The sequence below is a fragment of the Pavona decussata genome, unplaced genomic scaffold, assembly GCF_977016875.1.
Source record: "Pavona decussata unplaced genomic scaffold, jaPavDecu1.1 SCAFFOLD_219, whole genome shotgun sequence".
NCBI lineage: Eukaryota > Metazoa > Cnidaria > Anthozoa > Scleractinia > Agariciidae > Pavona > Pavona decussata.
Genome location: NW_028145624.1, coordinates 1,640,001 through 1,656,006, shown reverse-complemented (window position 1 = coordinate 1,656,006; position 16,006 = coordinate 1,640,001). Strand labels below are relative to the sequence as shown.

General features: G+C 38.1%; 1 protein-coding gene across 2 annotated transcripts in view; it reads right to left on the bottom strand.

Annotated features, from left to right (window-relative positions):
* The window catches only part of LOC146459453 (electrogenic aspartate/glutamate antiporter SLC25A13, mitochondrial-like), a 166,984-nt gene that overhangs the window by 128,289 nt on the left and 22,689 nt on the right, over positions 1-16,006 (bottom strand). Inside the window, exons 16-20 of one of the 2 annotated variants that reach the window (XR_014857905.1) lie at positions 14,905-15,043; positions 14,199-14,254; positions 13,598-13,700; positions 12,414-12,507; positions 9,882-11,332 (exon numbers count right to left, since the gene is read on the bottom strand). Coding sequence is in view for 1 of the 2 variants with exons in the window: in XM_085089487.1 (XP_084945613.1) it covers positions 11,140-11,332; positions 12,414-12,507; positions 13,598-13,700; positions 14,199-14,254; positions 14,905-15,043 (585 nt within the window). In the remaining variant the exon portion in view is untranslated. Of the gene's footprint in view, positions 1-9,312; positions 11,333-12,413; positions 12,508-13,597; positions 13,701-14,198; positions 14,255-14,904; positions 15,044-16,006 lie in introns of those variants that run through there. The other variant, XM_085089487.1, reaches the window with a different exon arrangement.

Genomic DNA, 16,006 nt, shown 5'->3' with positions numbered 1-16,006 from the left:
TTCTTACTGACATTGAATCAAGTTGGGGGTCTTTGTCCTGAGTCATGGACATCTAAACAAATGAAATTAATACGTAGACAAGTTGAGGGGAAATTGCCGAAAGATAGTCTAAATAAGCTCCTCAAAACGGAGCAAATAGAAGAATTGCGCTTTTCCGGCAATAAATTAGAAATTATCAACAAGCAGCTATGTGGGAACGATATGTTTAAGAAAAATGCTTTGCGTTTGGCCTTCTTATCGGAAGATTGTACTGTAATTAGCTTTTGCCTAAAGAAACGGTGTCTTCATAGATAATGAAAATATGAGTTCTTTTAAAGTTTGTGTACATTAATAGCATGGAACTTAAAAAAGTCGTTTCTTTTATTTATTCATTTTTTTAAGGATAGTAATATTCAATGTTTACTTATTTAGGATTAGCTTGTGAAATAAGCAGATATTAAAATAAAATACAAAGCCTCAAGGAGAATTGAGGCCAAAAAAAGCAACGAAATTTATGACCAGATATTAATTAATTTCGTTACGAAAATAACCTTAAAATTGTGTCACGAAATGTTGAGAGAAAAAGACGCGATTAACGGGGAAATGAATAAGAATGAAAATTACTGAGAATAGTCCGCCTTCGAAAGGAAAAATTATGAGCAGGTTTGATTTTTCTCTGAGCATTTCGCGCCAGTAAGGAGGAAAATACAGCTATAAAGATAATAATTCTAGCTGCTATTGTGTACATTAAGATGGGAATCTGAGAAGGGAACACGGATGTCGTTTCAGTAAAAAAGTTGGCTTCTTTGTTAATAGCAGCCTTAACCGCCACAAGCTAACATAAAGAAAATCGAATATTAGTTTACGATCGAGTGCAATAAAACCAGACTCAACTATCAAAATGTAAAGTAGCTTGTAGAAAATCTAAATCTGTCAATTAAAATAAGAAATATTAATGCCGACGATGACAAAGAGGTTGTGACAGCACGTACAAGATGATTCTCCCTTCTTTTAAGACTTTTAACACTTAAAAGTGTTAAAATATGATGAAGTTTACTTTTCCTGCCATTTAAAGAAAAGTAAAGATAGATTTATATTCATGATTAATTTAAACTCCCTTACAATACAAGTCAAGAAATAAAACTACCCATTATTTGAAGCCCTTGGGGTGACATTGGATCACGGAAAATAGTTCATAGATAGATTAATGACAACTAACGAGATCTATCCGAATATTTCTTGTCCGGAGATATAGAAAAATCGTCTCCAAAAAGGTAAGTTTGGTTCACAGTGAATGCAGTTAAAAGTTAAAGTAAACACATTTTTACCGAAATAATATCTCTTAATTTTGCTGATCCAGGCCTTGTTTGAGCGACTGTCCATTTTTCCTCATTTTTCTTTGGCCTTGCTGTCTGAGCAGATGAACAAAGGATTAGGCAGTTTAGGAAAACTTCTTAAAGTTAAAAACGACGTCTCCGACTCCGAGTTGGATGACAATGGCGGCGGGTCGGATATTGACCCTGAGGAACCCGCTCGTAAGAAGCAAAAAACTGACGATAGCATTGTTCTGAGCAAGGACAACAGTGCCATCCTTAGCCAGCTCGGAAAGGAGTTTAATATTTCTGAACAAGATGGCGCACAAATTAACAAAAACTTGGCTGTTATTGTCCAAAAGTTATTGAAAGAAAAACCTGAGGAGGATAAGCAGGTTTTACAGACTGAATGTGCGTGTTACCCAACAGCAAATGGGTGAGTAGGGTGAATGGGCATATAATCTCTCAGCATTCTCTGACTCGGTAGAATCACCATCAAACTTCAACTTCCAGGAAAGTCTAGTTCAATTTTTAAATTTTGGCCTACTTTTCTTACTAATACTATAAACTATGGATTTTGACCTAATTTTCATCCTAACACTATAGACCATGGATTTCGACCTAACTTTCATCCTGCTACTATAGACTATGTATTTTGACCTAATTGTCATGCTAATACTATAGACTATGGAGTTTGGCCTAATGTTCATCCTAATAGTATAGACTGAATTTTTCGAAAAATTTTCATCATAACGCCATAGACTACGGATTTTGACCTAATTTTCATACTAATACTATAGATTATGGATTTTGGCCCAATTTTCATCCTTACACTATAGACTATGGATTTTGACGTAATTTTTGAACTAATACTATAGACTATGGATTTTGACCTAATTTTCATACTAATGCTAAAGACTATGGCTTTTGGCGTAATTTTAATCCCAATACTATAGACTATGGATTTTTGCATAATTTTCCTCCTAATACTATAGACTATGAATTTCAACCTAATTTTAATCCTTATACTATAGATATTAGATTTTGGCCTAATTTTCATCCTAATGCTATACACTATGGATTTTGGCCTAATTTTCATCTAATACTATCTGTACTATAAACTATACGGCCCATCTCCCCCCTTGGGGTCACGGAAATCAATCAAGTCACTATAAACTATCAGATGGACTTTTGAGTAATTCTCAAACTAATACTATGGACTTTGGCCTAATTATCATCCTAACACTACAGACCATGGATTTTGGCCTAATTTTCATCCTAATATTATAGACTATGGATTTTCCAATAATTGTCATTCTAATACTAGAGACTATGGTTTCTGGGATAATGTTCCACCTTATACTATAGACTATGCATTTTGGTCTAATTTTCATACTAATACTATAGATTCAGGATTTTTGCCTAACGTTCATCCTAATACTATAGACTATGGAGTTTGACCTAATTTTTATCCCAGAACTATAGACTTGATTTTGGACTAATTTTCAGCTTCATATTATAGACTATGGATTTTGGTATAATTTTTTAACCTAACACTATAGACTATGGATTTTGACCTAATGTTCATCTATGGATTTGGGCCTAATTTTAACCCTAATACTATATACTGTGGATTTTCGCATAATTTAAATCCTTATGGACTATGTATTTTGGCATAATTTTCATCCTAATACTATACACTTTGGATTTTGGCCTAATTTTCATCCTAATACTATAGAATATGGATTTTGTCTAATTTTCTACCCAATACTATAAACTATGGATTTTGGCCTACTTTTCATACTAATACTATAGACTATCGATTTTAACCTAATTTTCATCCCAACACTATAGACTATGGATGTTGGACTAATTTTCATTCTAATAATATAGACTATGGATTTTGGCCTAATTGTCATCCTAATACTATAGACTGTAGATTGTGGCCTAAGTTTCATCCTAATGCTATACTCTATGGATTTTGGCCAAATTTTCATCCTAATACTGTAGACCATGGATTGTGACCTAATATTCTTTGTAATGCTATAGACTATAGATTTTGGCCTAACTTTCATCCTAATAGTGTAAACTGTAGATTTTGGCCTTAGTTTCTTCCTAATGCTATACACTCTGGATTCTAGCCTTATTTTCATCCTAATACTATAGACTATGGATTTTCGAAAAATTGTCATGCTAATACTATAGATTATAACATAGCGCGCGCATCCTAATCTAATTTCTATTGGCGTCATCATGGTGCATTTCTCAACATACGCACGGCCGTGCGTCCATCCGATGACGTGTGCAAGTCAGATGAAGGAAGATTGCGCGCGCTATGTTATAATTCTTCTTCCCTATCTAATTCCTATTGGCGTCATCATGGTATATTTCTCAACATACGCACGGCCGTGCGTCCATCCGATGACGTGTGTAACTTGCAGACAAACTCGGGTTTCGGTCGCTTTAAGTTGTTACAAACTTTCCCCGGAAATGGAACTAGAAAATAATGAAGTACTGCCCGACTTTTCTCTTGAAATGGGAGCTAGAGTTGCTCTCGGCTACGCCTCGAACAACTCTTACGCTTCTTTCGTGCTCTCCAAACTTCTCGCGTGAATCCATAACTCGATATACGCACGCTAAGCATGAACCAATTCTTAACTACGGATTTTCGAACAATTGTGATCCTTATACTGTAGACTATGGATTTTGGACTAAGTTTCATCGTAATAATATAGACCTTTAATTTTGGTCTAATTTTATCCTAATACTATAGACTATGAATTTTGACTTAACTTTCATCCTAATACTATAGACTGTAGATTTTGGCCTAATTTTCATCCTAATACCAAAGACTGGATTTCGACCTAATTTTCATAGTGATACTATAGACTATGGATTTTGGCCTACATTTTATCCTAAAGGATTTTGGATTTTGACTTAATTTTAAGCCTAATAATATAGTGTATGGATTTTACCCTAATTTTCATCCTAATCCTATAGACTATGGATTTTCGAAAAACTGTCGTCGTCATACTATAGACTATGGATTTTGGTCTAATTTACATCCTAATACTATAGACTATGGATTTTTCCTTCATTTCATCCTGACAGTAAAGACTATGGATTTTGGCCTAAATTTTATCCTAATTATACTAAAGACCATGGATTTTCGCCCAATATTCTTCCTAATGCTACAGACTGGATTTTGGCCTAACGTTCATCCTAATACTATAAACTGTAGATTGACCTATGTTTCGTCCTAACGCTATACTGCTATTTGCTATTTGGCCTAATTTCCATCCCAGTACTATAGAAAATGGATTTGGCCTAATTTTCAACACAATACTATAGACTATGGATTTTGTCCTAATTTTCGAAGTAATACTGTAGACCATGGATTTTGGCCTGATTTTCATACTAATACTGTAGACTAAATTTTGGCCTAAATTTTATCCTCATACTACAGACCATGGATTTTGACCTAATATTCTTTCTAATGCTACAGGATATCAATTTTTTCCTTATTGTCATCCTAATACTGTAGACTATGGATTTTGGCCCAATTTTCATCCTAAAACTATACACTATAGATTTTTGCCTCATTTTCATCTTAATAGTATAGACTATGAATTTTGGTCTAACTGTCATCCTAATACTATAGTCTGTAGATTTTGGCCTTTGTTTCATCCTAATGCTACACACTATGGATTTTGGCCTAATTTTCATAATAATACAAGACTATGGACTTTAAACCAATTTTCATCCTAATACTATAGACTATGGATTTCGACCTAACTTTCATCCTTTTACTATGGACTATGGATTTCGGCCTAAATTTTATGTTAATAGTACTACAGACATGGATTTGTTCCTAATTTCAATGGATTTTGACTTAATTTTCATCCTAATAATGTAGAGCATGGAATTTGCCCCAATTTTCACCCTTATTACACCCATTTTGAAATCACTTGTAATCCTTGCAATCTGATTGGCTCTCAAGAGTGCGATTTATTCCTAAGTTGCAACATTTTTGGATCTAAATCGCATCCTTTCTTCAGCCCATCAAAATGGAAATGAAATAACTAAAATAGAATGTAATATTGACAATAAAACTCTGTGATTTCAAAATAGGTGTAATAAAGTGATAATTGAACTTTGTGTCGTAAAATTTTGCTCTGAAATCATGCTTGTGATTTCAAATCGATCTCGCGCTGCGCGGTCATTCGATTCATCCACGCGTATGATTTCAGACCAAATTGCACTCCACTCAGTTCAATTACCATTATTAATCCTATGGGCTATGAAATAGCCCACAAACGATGAAGTCAGGGTGAGAGTTGAACATAAAATTCTTTCTCAGGGCGTTATTTGTACTTAATAACGATGCCAGAGTTATCACACACGCCGAGATCTCTAGGGACATAAACAAGTGCAAAATGACCATTTCAAAATATGGCCATTTTTGGCCAAAAACCATGGACTTCCCCTTGGAAAAAAAGTCGATTTTTTAACGAAATACAAATATTCTTTTAAAAGCCTCCAATCGAATCAGTGTGTCCGAAAACGCCCCTAAGACACGTTTTTAGGCCTCCCAAAGGGGACCAGGGGCAAAGAAATAGCCCACAAACGATGAAGTCAGGGTGAGAGTTAAACAGAACATTCTTTGTCAGGGCGTTATTTGAACTTAAAAATGATTCCCAAGGGAGTTTCACGACACGCCGAGATCCCTAGGGACCAAACAAGTGAAAAATGACGACTTTAAAATTTGATCATTTTTGGCCAAAAACCATGGACTTACCCCTTCGGAAAAAGTCGAATTTTAGACGAAATACAAATATTCTTTTAAAAGCTTCCCATCGAATCAGTGTGTCCGCAAACGTCCCCTGAGAACCTTTTTAGGCCTCCCAAGGGACCAGGGACAAAGAAATAACCAACAAAAGATAAAGTCAGGGTAAGAGTTAAACAGAAAATTCTTTGCCAGGGCGTTGTTTGTACTCAAAAATGATTCCCAAGGTCGTTTTACGACACGTCGAGATCCCTAAGGACATATACAAGTGAAAAAATGCCGACATTAAAATTTTGTCATTTTTGGCGGAAAACCATGGACTTACCCCCTGGAAAAAAGTCGATTTTTGGACGAAATACAAATATTCTTTTAAAAGCTTCCTATCGAATCAGTGTGTCCGAAAACGTCCCGTAAGACACTTTTTAGGCCTCCCAAGGGACCAGGGACAAAGAAATAGCCCACAAAAGATGAAGTCAGAGTGAGAGTTGAACAGAAAATTCTTTGTCAGGGCGTTATATGCACTTAAAAATAATTTCCAAGGGACTTTTACGACACGCCGAGATCCCTAGGGAGATGAACAAGCAAAATTTACCGACTTCAAAATTTGGGTATTTTTTACCAAAAAGCCTGGACCTAACTCCTTGAAAAAAGTCGATTTTTGGACCCCTGACAAATATTCTTTAAAAAGCTTGCAATCTACTCAGTGTGTCTGAACTAGTCCTCGGAGAAAGTTTTTAAGCCTCCCAATGGACCAGGGACAAAGGAAAAGCCCACAAAATATGAAGTCAGAGTGAGAGTTGAACAAAAAATTCTTTGTCACGGTGTTTTGTGGACTTAAAAATGATTCCCAAGGGAGTTATATTACTCGCCGAGATCCCTAAGGACATAAAGAAGTGATAAATGACGACTTGAAAAATTTTGTCATTTTTACCAAAAAAACCTGGATCTACCCCTTGGTAAAAAGTCGATTTTTGGACCCCCGAGAAATATTATTTATAAAGCTTGCAATGGAATCAGTGTGTCCGAAGACGTCCCCTGAGATACTTTTAGGTCTCCCAAGGGACCAGAGACAAAGAAATAGCACACAAAAGACGAAGTCCGATCCACCTCGTTTACGGACAGGTCTTTTTTACAGGTTACATCCACAGGTCACATGTACATGACGCTGTTGTACTGGCATATAATCAGGAAGGTTGACGTGCCCTAGGCCTGAATTAGCTTTTTAGTACGGTTTTTAGGTCTAGGGGACCCAGTTTAGCTTGTTTATATACAATTATCACAGTGACCTGTAGTTGTGACCTGTGACCTGTAAAAGAAACCTGCCGCTCAATCTGTCCTGATCACTGGAGGTCAGTTGTAATGCCTGGGCCATCAACCCGTACGTTTCTGCAAACCTTCAAAAACTCATTAATAATTCATAAGCCCATTGACCTATCGAATGGTCGATAATATATCACGCGTAGTAACTTAATATCGATAAACCTCCTCCCTATTAGTATGCGGTGTTTTATCAGCTGATAAAACACTCATAATTGTTATGAACTCTATTGACACACGCTCTTCCGGGAATGTTTTTGAAGCCGCTCAAAAAACTCGCAGCACGTGTTTTACCGGGTCTAAAACCACTCGGCCGCGCCTCGTGGTTTTAAACCCAATAAAACACTCCTGCTCGTTTTTAAACATTACATAGAGCATCCGCAGCTTTTTTTTCTGTGCAGCAAAATGAGATAATAATGAATGTTATTTGCCATACTGTTGTTTTCCCAAATTTCTGTTCCCAGTTTACCCAAATACTCCTAGCCGCTAAAAATTACAATGATAAAGAATGACTATAGTATAATGTAAGTAAAGAAATGCAGCGTAGTGTACCATGAACAATATAAATCTCCTAACTCTAGAATCATTAAGTACCCTTGGAAGCCAAGTTGTTTGTGCGACCAACTGTAATAAGGTATTAGTCTACCCTAGATTAATAAAAAAGTTGACTCACTGAATTTGTGCCAAGTGTCTTTGTTGCTGCCTCACTCCTACGTCTGCAAACTCCCTTCCTTTATGTGCGAGCGTTTTCTTTATTGACCAGTGCAAATCCGCTGCTCCTTCCTCCACTTTCCGCGAAGGTGTCCATTTTCCTCCGTATGGAGGAAGTCAGTGGTGTGATGTCTCACGACTTTACCGACTTAATTAAATGTAGATGTTGCGTTACCACGTCCCTAGGAGACAACAGGACCTCATTCGGCGTGAAAGTCATCGTCACCCACCATTTACTACCTCGAATTGTTTTTTTCTCTTTTCCCATTAGAGATTCCGTCGATCTTTCGCCAGAAATTTCGAATGTTAGTGGCGATGGCTGAACCGATCCGATCGTGTGAAGATTCCTCCAGTTTGTAACCAAGACGAGCGACACGGACTTCTCGCCAGTGCCAAAGTTCCTCTCCATTAATTTGCAGAGGATAGTTGGGATTGCAGGAGTCAACATAAATCAAAAGTGAATGGATCGCGATCGGGGATTCAGTGAGCTCTGAAAAGAACCCCCGATCCATCGCACTTACGTTTTCCTTGTTCACCATCATTTCGTCCGTTCAAAACTCGTCAAGCAGCCGATTAATGAGATTTCAAACTTGGAGGGGCCACTGATCAATGCATTATTCGCATTTAACGAGTGACTTTTCTCCATCAGGAATCGTAATGCTCTGACAGCCATTGTTACGCCATATTTGAACGCACTTTCGACTCAAAATTTTAAATCTCAAATGGACAGTCCTTATTTTAAACCGACTTACAAAATAAGGACGGAATTAGTTAAGAAAAACATCGAACTTTAATTTCCCCGTGTTCACTTTCTTGAAGCCAGTCTCACTTACTAAAAAATCGCTCATAACTTCGCGTTTTGAACGCAAAAGGATAGTCCTTCGACTGCGTAAAAATTCATTGTATATACAGCATTCCCCTGGAAAATCCCGGTGTTCAAACCGTTAGGTAAGACTTAAGAAAGTCAGATAAGCGAGTCTTGTCAGTGCTCTGCGGGGCAAATTACGGCCTTTTCTTCGCATTCAAATTTGCCACTTCAGTGCTCATGAATAAGTTATGATGTCGGGCCACTCTGCACGATGTTCTTTTCATTTTTAAGCCCCCATAGTGCGGAGAATGAATGCACACTTTGAAAGCTCAGTAAGGTGCGTCATTCTCCATCGCTACACCAGTAAAATGTTCTACCGCTCCGTAATTCACACAAGGTAAAAATGTAAAAATTATTTGTTTATTCGGAATACTTTTGTAGCATTTCTTTATACATCATATAAACGGTTACACGGCATTTATCACACACTACTGAATCAACGGACTTTCATCAAGTATTAAATGCCATCTTGAGGCCGAAAATTTGTAAGACAAATAAAAAAAATACTGCTCTACTTGGTAAAGAATTTTCAGCGCGAATTCGAAAGTTGGGGTTGCCCATGAAAAAAGTGTTTTTGATCTTCGGTTTGGTCCACTGTGGGTATACTCCAATGAATATTCCGCATTCACGCATTTACCTTTTTCGCTTGTAATTGCACAGAATTGCTTATGAGGTGAAATAAGTATGCTGTGTGAAAATGAATTTATTTGTTTTATTATATATCTCAGTAACGCGCGGTGTGATTGGTCAATTTTGCGGGCTGTATTTCACTGTACGGCCCGCTAAACTTCAACTAGTTTCCTTTCCCGCGCGCCCGATTAACCTCAGAGATATAATAAATATCTAACTAACCTCGCGGTTTTCTCGGTCCGTACTGTAAGTCATGGATCCTCGTTTTTTTACGGACCGAGAAAACGAGGTTAGTAAGAGGTATGTAAATGACTAAACTGATCAATTTATATGTTGTACATGCCGTAAGCTCAGCAAAGTTTTCAAGTTAGACTTCTACAACAAAATTTCAATTCCAATAACAAACACGAACAGTTTCGCTAAGTGTGGTAAACATCCGCTAATTATAATTCAAAAATAGAAGTCTGCATCGCAATGCAAACTGAGGCTCCGTCTACACTTACGCAGTTTACTTTACCAAAAACGCGTCGAAAGTTTTGCCTCCACACTATCTTTTTCGCAGCATTTTGCCCCGTACACACTAAAAGGCTCGAATACGCTGATATCATACGGCGAAACGTTACAACAGTCAGCTGCGCATGCAAAACACAGACCTGTCCGCGACATTTGAGATATTTCCCGTAACAGCGTTTCCGAAAGTCTCCTTTTTTTCTGTCCACACTAATACGATAGGGCTTCCTGTTGAAATGTCTCCACTTTGGAGCGCTTTTTTTATGAAAACGACCCGCGTTTTCGAACATTTTAGTGTGAACGAAGAATTTGGATGGAGCCTGAGACGTTTTCTGCATCATTATGTACACAAGGCTTTCCTCACTTGCTTACATCACCGACAAACCTGATAAATATATTTTACATATTTACGTGCGGTGATAGGTTGATAAAACTCGTGCAGGTGCTGTAACCAATCAGAGCGAAGGGTTTCTCTGCCAATCAATTCATTTTCTTAAGACCTTACTTCCAGTTAAGCGAAAGCTGATGTATCTGCGAAAGCGGGACACGATTACATTTTGCTGAGCGTAAAGACGGAGCGTTTTAAGCGCTCATTTGTAAATAGATATATTTTAAATCGTAAAGAATTTTTTTCTTCACTCTTTGTTTTAATATTGTAATCTCACACGTTTCTTGTGACAATATTATAAGCGATTTGACTGCCTGAAGCTCTGATTGGACCACTGTGCATTCAACCGCCACAGGACTGCTAAATGTTCTTTAAGCCTTGGAAAGTCACTGCAAAACCACATTCGTGGATTATCCATGGTTCCTAACTATATACATATATATATATATATAGGAATGACAACGCAACAAATACTTTCCATTAAAAGGTTGCCTGGTTATTTGGGATAAATTATTTAACTATGAATGATGGAAATGCTTTTGATACCACAAAAGCGCGTCTAAATTACCAGCAATCCTCTCTCTCTCTTTTTAATCTTGGGATATATAATTCGCTGATCGGCAATTGAACAATATTCTCATCCAGTTTTTTTTTGTCCTGAAGTGTGAAACGCTGAGCTGTGCGAGAACTTGGGCAAGCACAGGCCGAACTTAGTCTCAATGCCTGCAAACGAGGCCACGGCCATCCTCATCCCGCCGATGTGGTCAGGATGAAGAGAGACGTCCGGGTTGAAGGATGTCCTTTCACTCCACGCTTCGTGTACCACCGCTCTGTTGAACAATAAAAACGTACATCGAACAGATAAGACAGGTTGAGAACAACTGCCTGCCGAAAAGATGTTTGCTTAAATCTTATGACTGGTCCGGGAGTACCAGCGTACAGCAGACACCACAATCCAGCCAATCAGAAGTGAAAATCAAACCGAATCAAGACTTGACTTGGCGCATTTCCCATGTTTGGTCTCCATGGTAACGTCCTGATTCAAACATTGCTTGTTTGCCATCGTGTGATCCAGCAGATATTATCAAAAAGGTTTGGGGTACAAGAACGAACAAGAGCAAGAGTCGAGGACTCAAACTCTTTTGAGATAGCATGATTCAATGTAAATGGACGAGAGTTAGCGCTCAAACGATGAAATGAACATGCATGTTCAAAAGTAAGAGCCAAGGAGCTTGAGCAAGAGTTGAAGACAGTTAAATTTCTCAAGAGCACACTGGAATTAGTGCTAAAACGATAACTACATGTAGAGCTTGAATTATTATTGGTTTTAACGAAACCTCGATAAGAGTTGAACTCTTTAACCCTTAAATCAAAGAACAAATTCTTCCATCTTGTCCCCATACTTTTCTTATAACAGTACTGGGGAGAAGTTATTAAAATATCAAGAAAATTCACCTTGGGTGATCATATCCTTAATTCCCATGACCTCAGAGGTTGAATAAGCATTGCATGATATTACAAGGAGAAATTTGATTCTGATCACATTGTTAGGGCTTAAAGCCAATGCCAACTATGTTTAGTGTCACTCTGAATAGCCAAAACATATAGTTCTACAATGGAAATGATAAAATAATGGTCTAATATTGTTAAAAATTACCAGTGTATTGAAACTAGCATTAATCATGTTTGGCTGCAGATGGACTGCAACTTGAAATAAATGACCAACGTTTTCAATATCTTCCCATTTGCACCGGTACAACACTACAATAATCTTAAAAATCACTTGATATTTAATTTTTAAGCAATTTATTTTGTCCAATACAATAGTTTGCTCAAGATTCTCGTTGTTTCACCAGGGCTTAACAAGTTATTTCTACAGAGCTTTATCAACACAGCTTGATATCGACTCACCCTTTTCCACTGAAATCCACATTGAACACTCGTTGAAGAAGTTCATAGGTGAGTAACGTGACTCCAAACTGAGGTGAAGACCTAAATACACGAGCTGACACAGACAAGAAAAACACAGTCTCAACACCAAATAACCAAGTATCACCCGTGTAATGTCTAAGTTACGAACTTTAATTATTAAAGGAACTTTTAACGCAAGCAAATCATGGATAAGTACTCAACTATTGTGCACAACTTTCACGAATGTTTTGCTGTGTTTGTTATTTGTTTCTGTTTTTTTTTTTCCTTGCATCAACAAAGAGCACAAATGAAACCTTTCCTGGCATTTTTTTTTTTTTTTTTGAACTTATAACACCCAATCAATCGAAATCTGTTAAGAAGTCCTCCAATGACAAAGAACCTGGCGACGGCTCGTTTCACATGGCGAGAACGGACCGAATGCCAAGACTTACTTTTGATGCGGGGAGCATTTTCATAATACCTAACTGGAGATGAAATATAGGGAATGGAGTTACACAAGTCATAGCTGTTGTCCTTGCGGATTTTTCAAAACTCGTTTGAGACTGGAACTCGTGCTTTGCTCACTGACGAAACTCTGCTGGGTAAACATTAACTTAACAAAAAATTCTTGGATGAATTACAAGACGAAGTAATAAGTTTCAGCAGCTGCTTCTCAGAGAGAGTTACAAGGGAGTTTCTGCTGAAACAGGGTTGAAACAAAACGAATTTTAATTCGTTTTGTTTTGTTTCGTTTTGTTCGTCCAGGACAGTGCCTCTTAATGTGGAGGTATCTTGCGCAGTTTATGGCTGTGTGAGAAAAGCAGATCTTCGCAAAGGTTATTAAAATTCAACATGAAAATTGGGGGTAACAGTGCATTTTTAAGAGATAATTAAGCAACCGATAATTCTTAAAACCTCAAAGTACAAAGCAATGTTTGACGTTTTCTTTCCAACTTGAACCGCAGTTATCTCTGAAAAATGCATGGTCACCCCCAATTTTCTTTTTGGATACCAATAATCCTTGCTAAGATCTGTTTTTCCCGCATAACTGTAAGCCGTGCAAAAGTATCGCTGTGTTAGTTGGCCCAGCCCGAAGGAAATCTGGGATTCTCAGATCATCCCGACATGTATGCGCAGTAACAAAAGGAAGCACCGTCCTTAAGAGAGAAAAATCTTCAACTGACCTCCAGCTCCTTTCCAAAACGCTCTTCCTCCCTCTTCCTTCCATACTTTTCTTATACAGTCAAACACTCCGCGGTACGTTTGTTGACCCTCCCTGGCTTTAACCTACAAGGGAAAATCAACGCTGATGCTTACGAAGAATCCTTAAATCAAGAGAATGATTTGTTATCTGATTCAGTGAGTGACACAGTCATACACAGACAAAGGAAATCCGAGTGCTCCTATCAGGAGTCGAACCTAAGACCTTCCTAGTTTGGAGGCTCTACCACTGAGCTACAGGAGACTTGTGGGAGCTAAGGCCATTAAACTAGGTTAAATCATTACTCAAAACATTCTCCACGACAACCATTGAACAGCTTCATAAAACCATCCTTCTATAATCAAAGTGCAGGTGCGAGATACTAAAACTAAGGTCAAACATCTTGTGAAATCCTACGCTGCTTGTCATAGCCACGCCAAGGAAAGTAAACTCCAGTTTAGTAAAGCTGCAGTTATTAATTAAACGCCTGGTTTCACGTTCCTAAAGAAATTTATTCAAATTCAGTATCCTAGACTGTACCAAATCGGCTCCAACCTGCCAGTACTAAAGATAAGTTTGTTTACCTGTAACCTAGTCTTGACAACATCAGCTGGGGTACACAGGCCCGCCGCAGGAACACCTAGAGACCGTAACATAACCAGTATCAACCTTCCATGTGGTACTGTAAGGGCTCAACGGTATCTCTATAGACTGCCTGAGTTTTTCCGTGGTCCAAATAACTGTTTTGCGACTTCTTTGTGTGAGGTTTGTGCAGTACTATAACATTTCTAACGTGAACTTCTGAAGGTATGCCCCAGGAGTGTTCACTTGCGATCAGGCCGAATTTTAGCAGCGCTCTTATTTCGTCTTATTTGGTCGCTCGCTCTAGTCTTCGTTTCTCGTTTCCCGCGGGAATAGTTACACAAGGGAAACAAAAATAGAGCCTGATCGCAGGTCATGGAAGTAAGTTTGTTCAAAGGGCTTTTTTTTCAGGGGCTTCAGAAAGGGAAACATGTTTTAGGAGTAGGGTGGATGGGGGGGGGGGGGGTATTGTGCATTTCATAATGGGTTGAACTTGAAATAAAACAACCTAACAGCCTGAAACAGCTTAAAACGGTGTGTGTGTGAGTGAGAAGGGAGAGAAGAGGGCTTATTTTTCGAGCGCTTGTTTTCAGAGAAGCTTGCTTTCGAAATTTCACCGTACTAATAACCAGGGCAAGCAAACTGCCCAAAGAAAAAAAGGAAGCCGAGTTTATAAAGGATGCCAAGTCAAACGTGTAAACGCCTTACCTGCAATCATTGCTGCTGCAAAGAGCCCACCAGCACTGGCCTGACCGGCATCGCCGGCGAAATAACTCTTAAGATGGGCGTATGCAGGGAAATAGATACCAGAAAACGGAATATCTCTTAAGAAGCACGCTCTTGCACCCTAAACAACAACAACAAGTATAAATCACATTATACCGCCTATATCAATACTCCTTGAACTTTACCATGGATGTATTTTTTCGTATTGCAAGTGTTATAAATATTGTTAGTATTGTAAGTAGTGTAGATATTGTAACTATTATAAGTAGTGTGAACATTGGTGGTATTGTAATTATCGTAAGTAGTGTTAAGTATTGTCAATATTGTATTCAGTTTCATGAAAAGCTATTAAAAAAACCCCTAAATAACAAAAACAACAACGAGAAATGTTACCACACATCAACAAATATGGACACACTTCTACAATCATACGAGTCCTAAGAGATATCTTGGGCACCGTTTCGTAAAAAAAAAAGGCCTTCTAAAGTTTCCCTCAGTAGCCATTTTCTAGATTAAACACTGAAATACCTACTAACACAGTTATTCTGTTGGATAGCAGATTATCAGCGAATCACCCACTAGATAACCTGAGCATCAGTATCAGACTTTCTGGGGAGAGTCGGGCCCTCCCCCCTTGGGAAGGCCTGATACTCAGGTTACCCACTAGACAACATAATCCTCCCACAAATGTCGGTCCTTCCCACTTAAAGGGGAAGTATCACGCAAATTTGCTGTCATTTCAAAACCCAAAAATGTTTTTCTGTCAGCAGAAACAAAGAAACAATTGCCAAGTTTGTTGCAAATTATCGCCCCAGTGCAATAAACTGTCGATTAGTGCCTCTGGCCAGAGACAGAATAGGCCGGTATGGATTGAAACTTGAAAAATGTTAGGATAATGTTTTTCAAGTTTTCTCAGTTTTGTTTCCAAAATGCGCTAGAACAGATCACGAGTTAATCCGCTATCCAGTGAATAAAATGTATTGGTTGGAGTACATTTTATCTGCTGGAAAACGATTTATCCACTGGATAGAGTAATCCATTGTTTGAACAACTGGGGCCTGAACAAACAAACCGACGAGGAAGA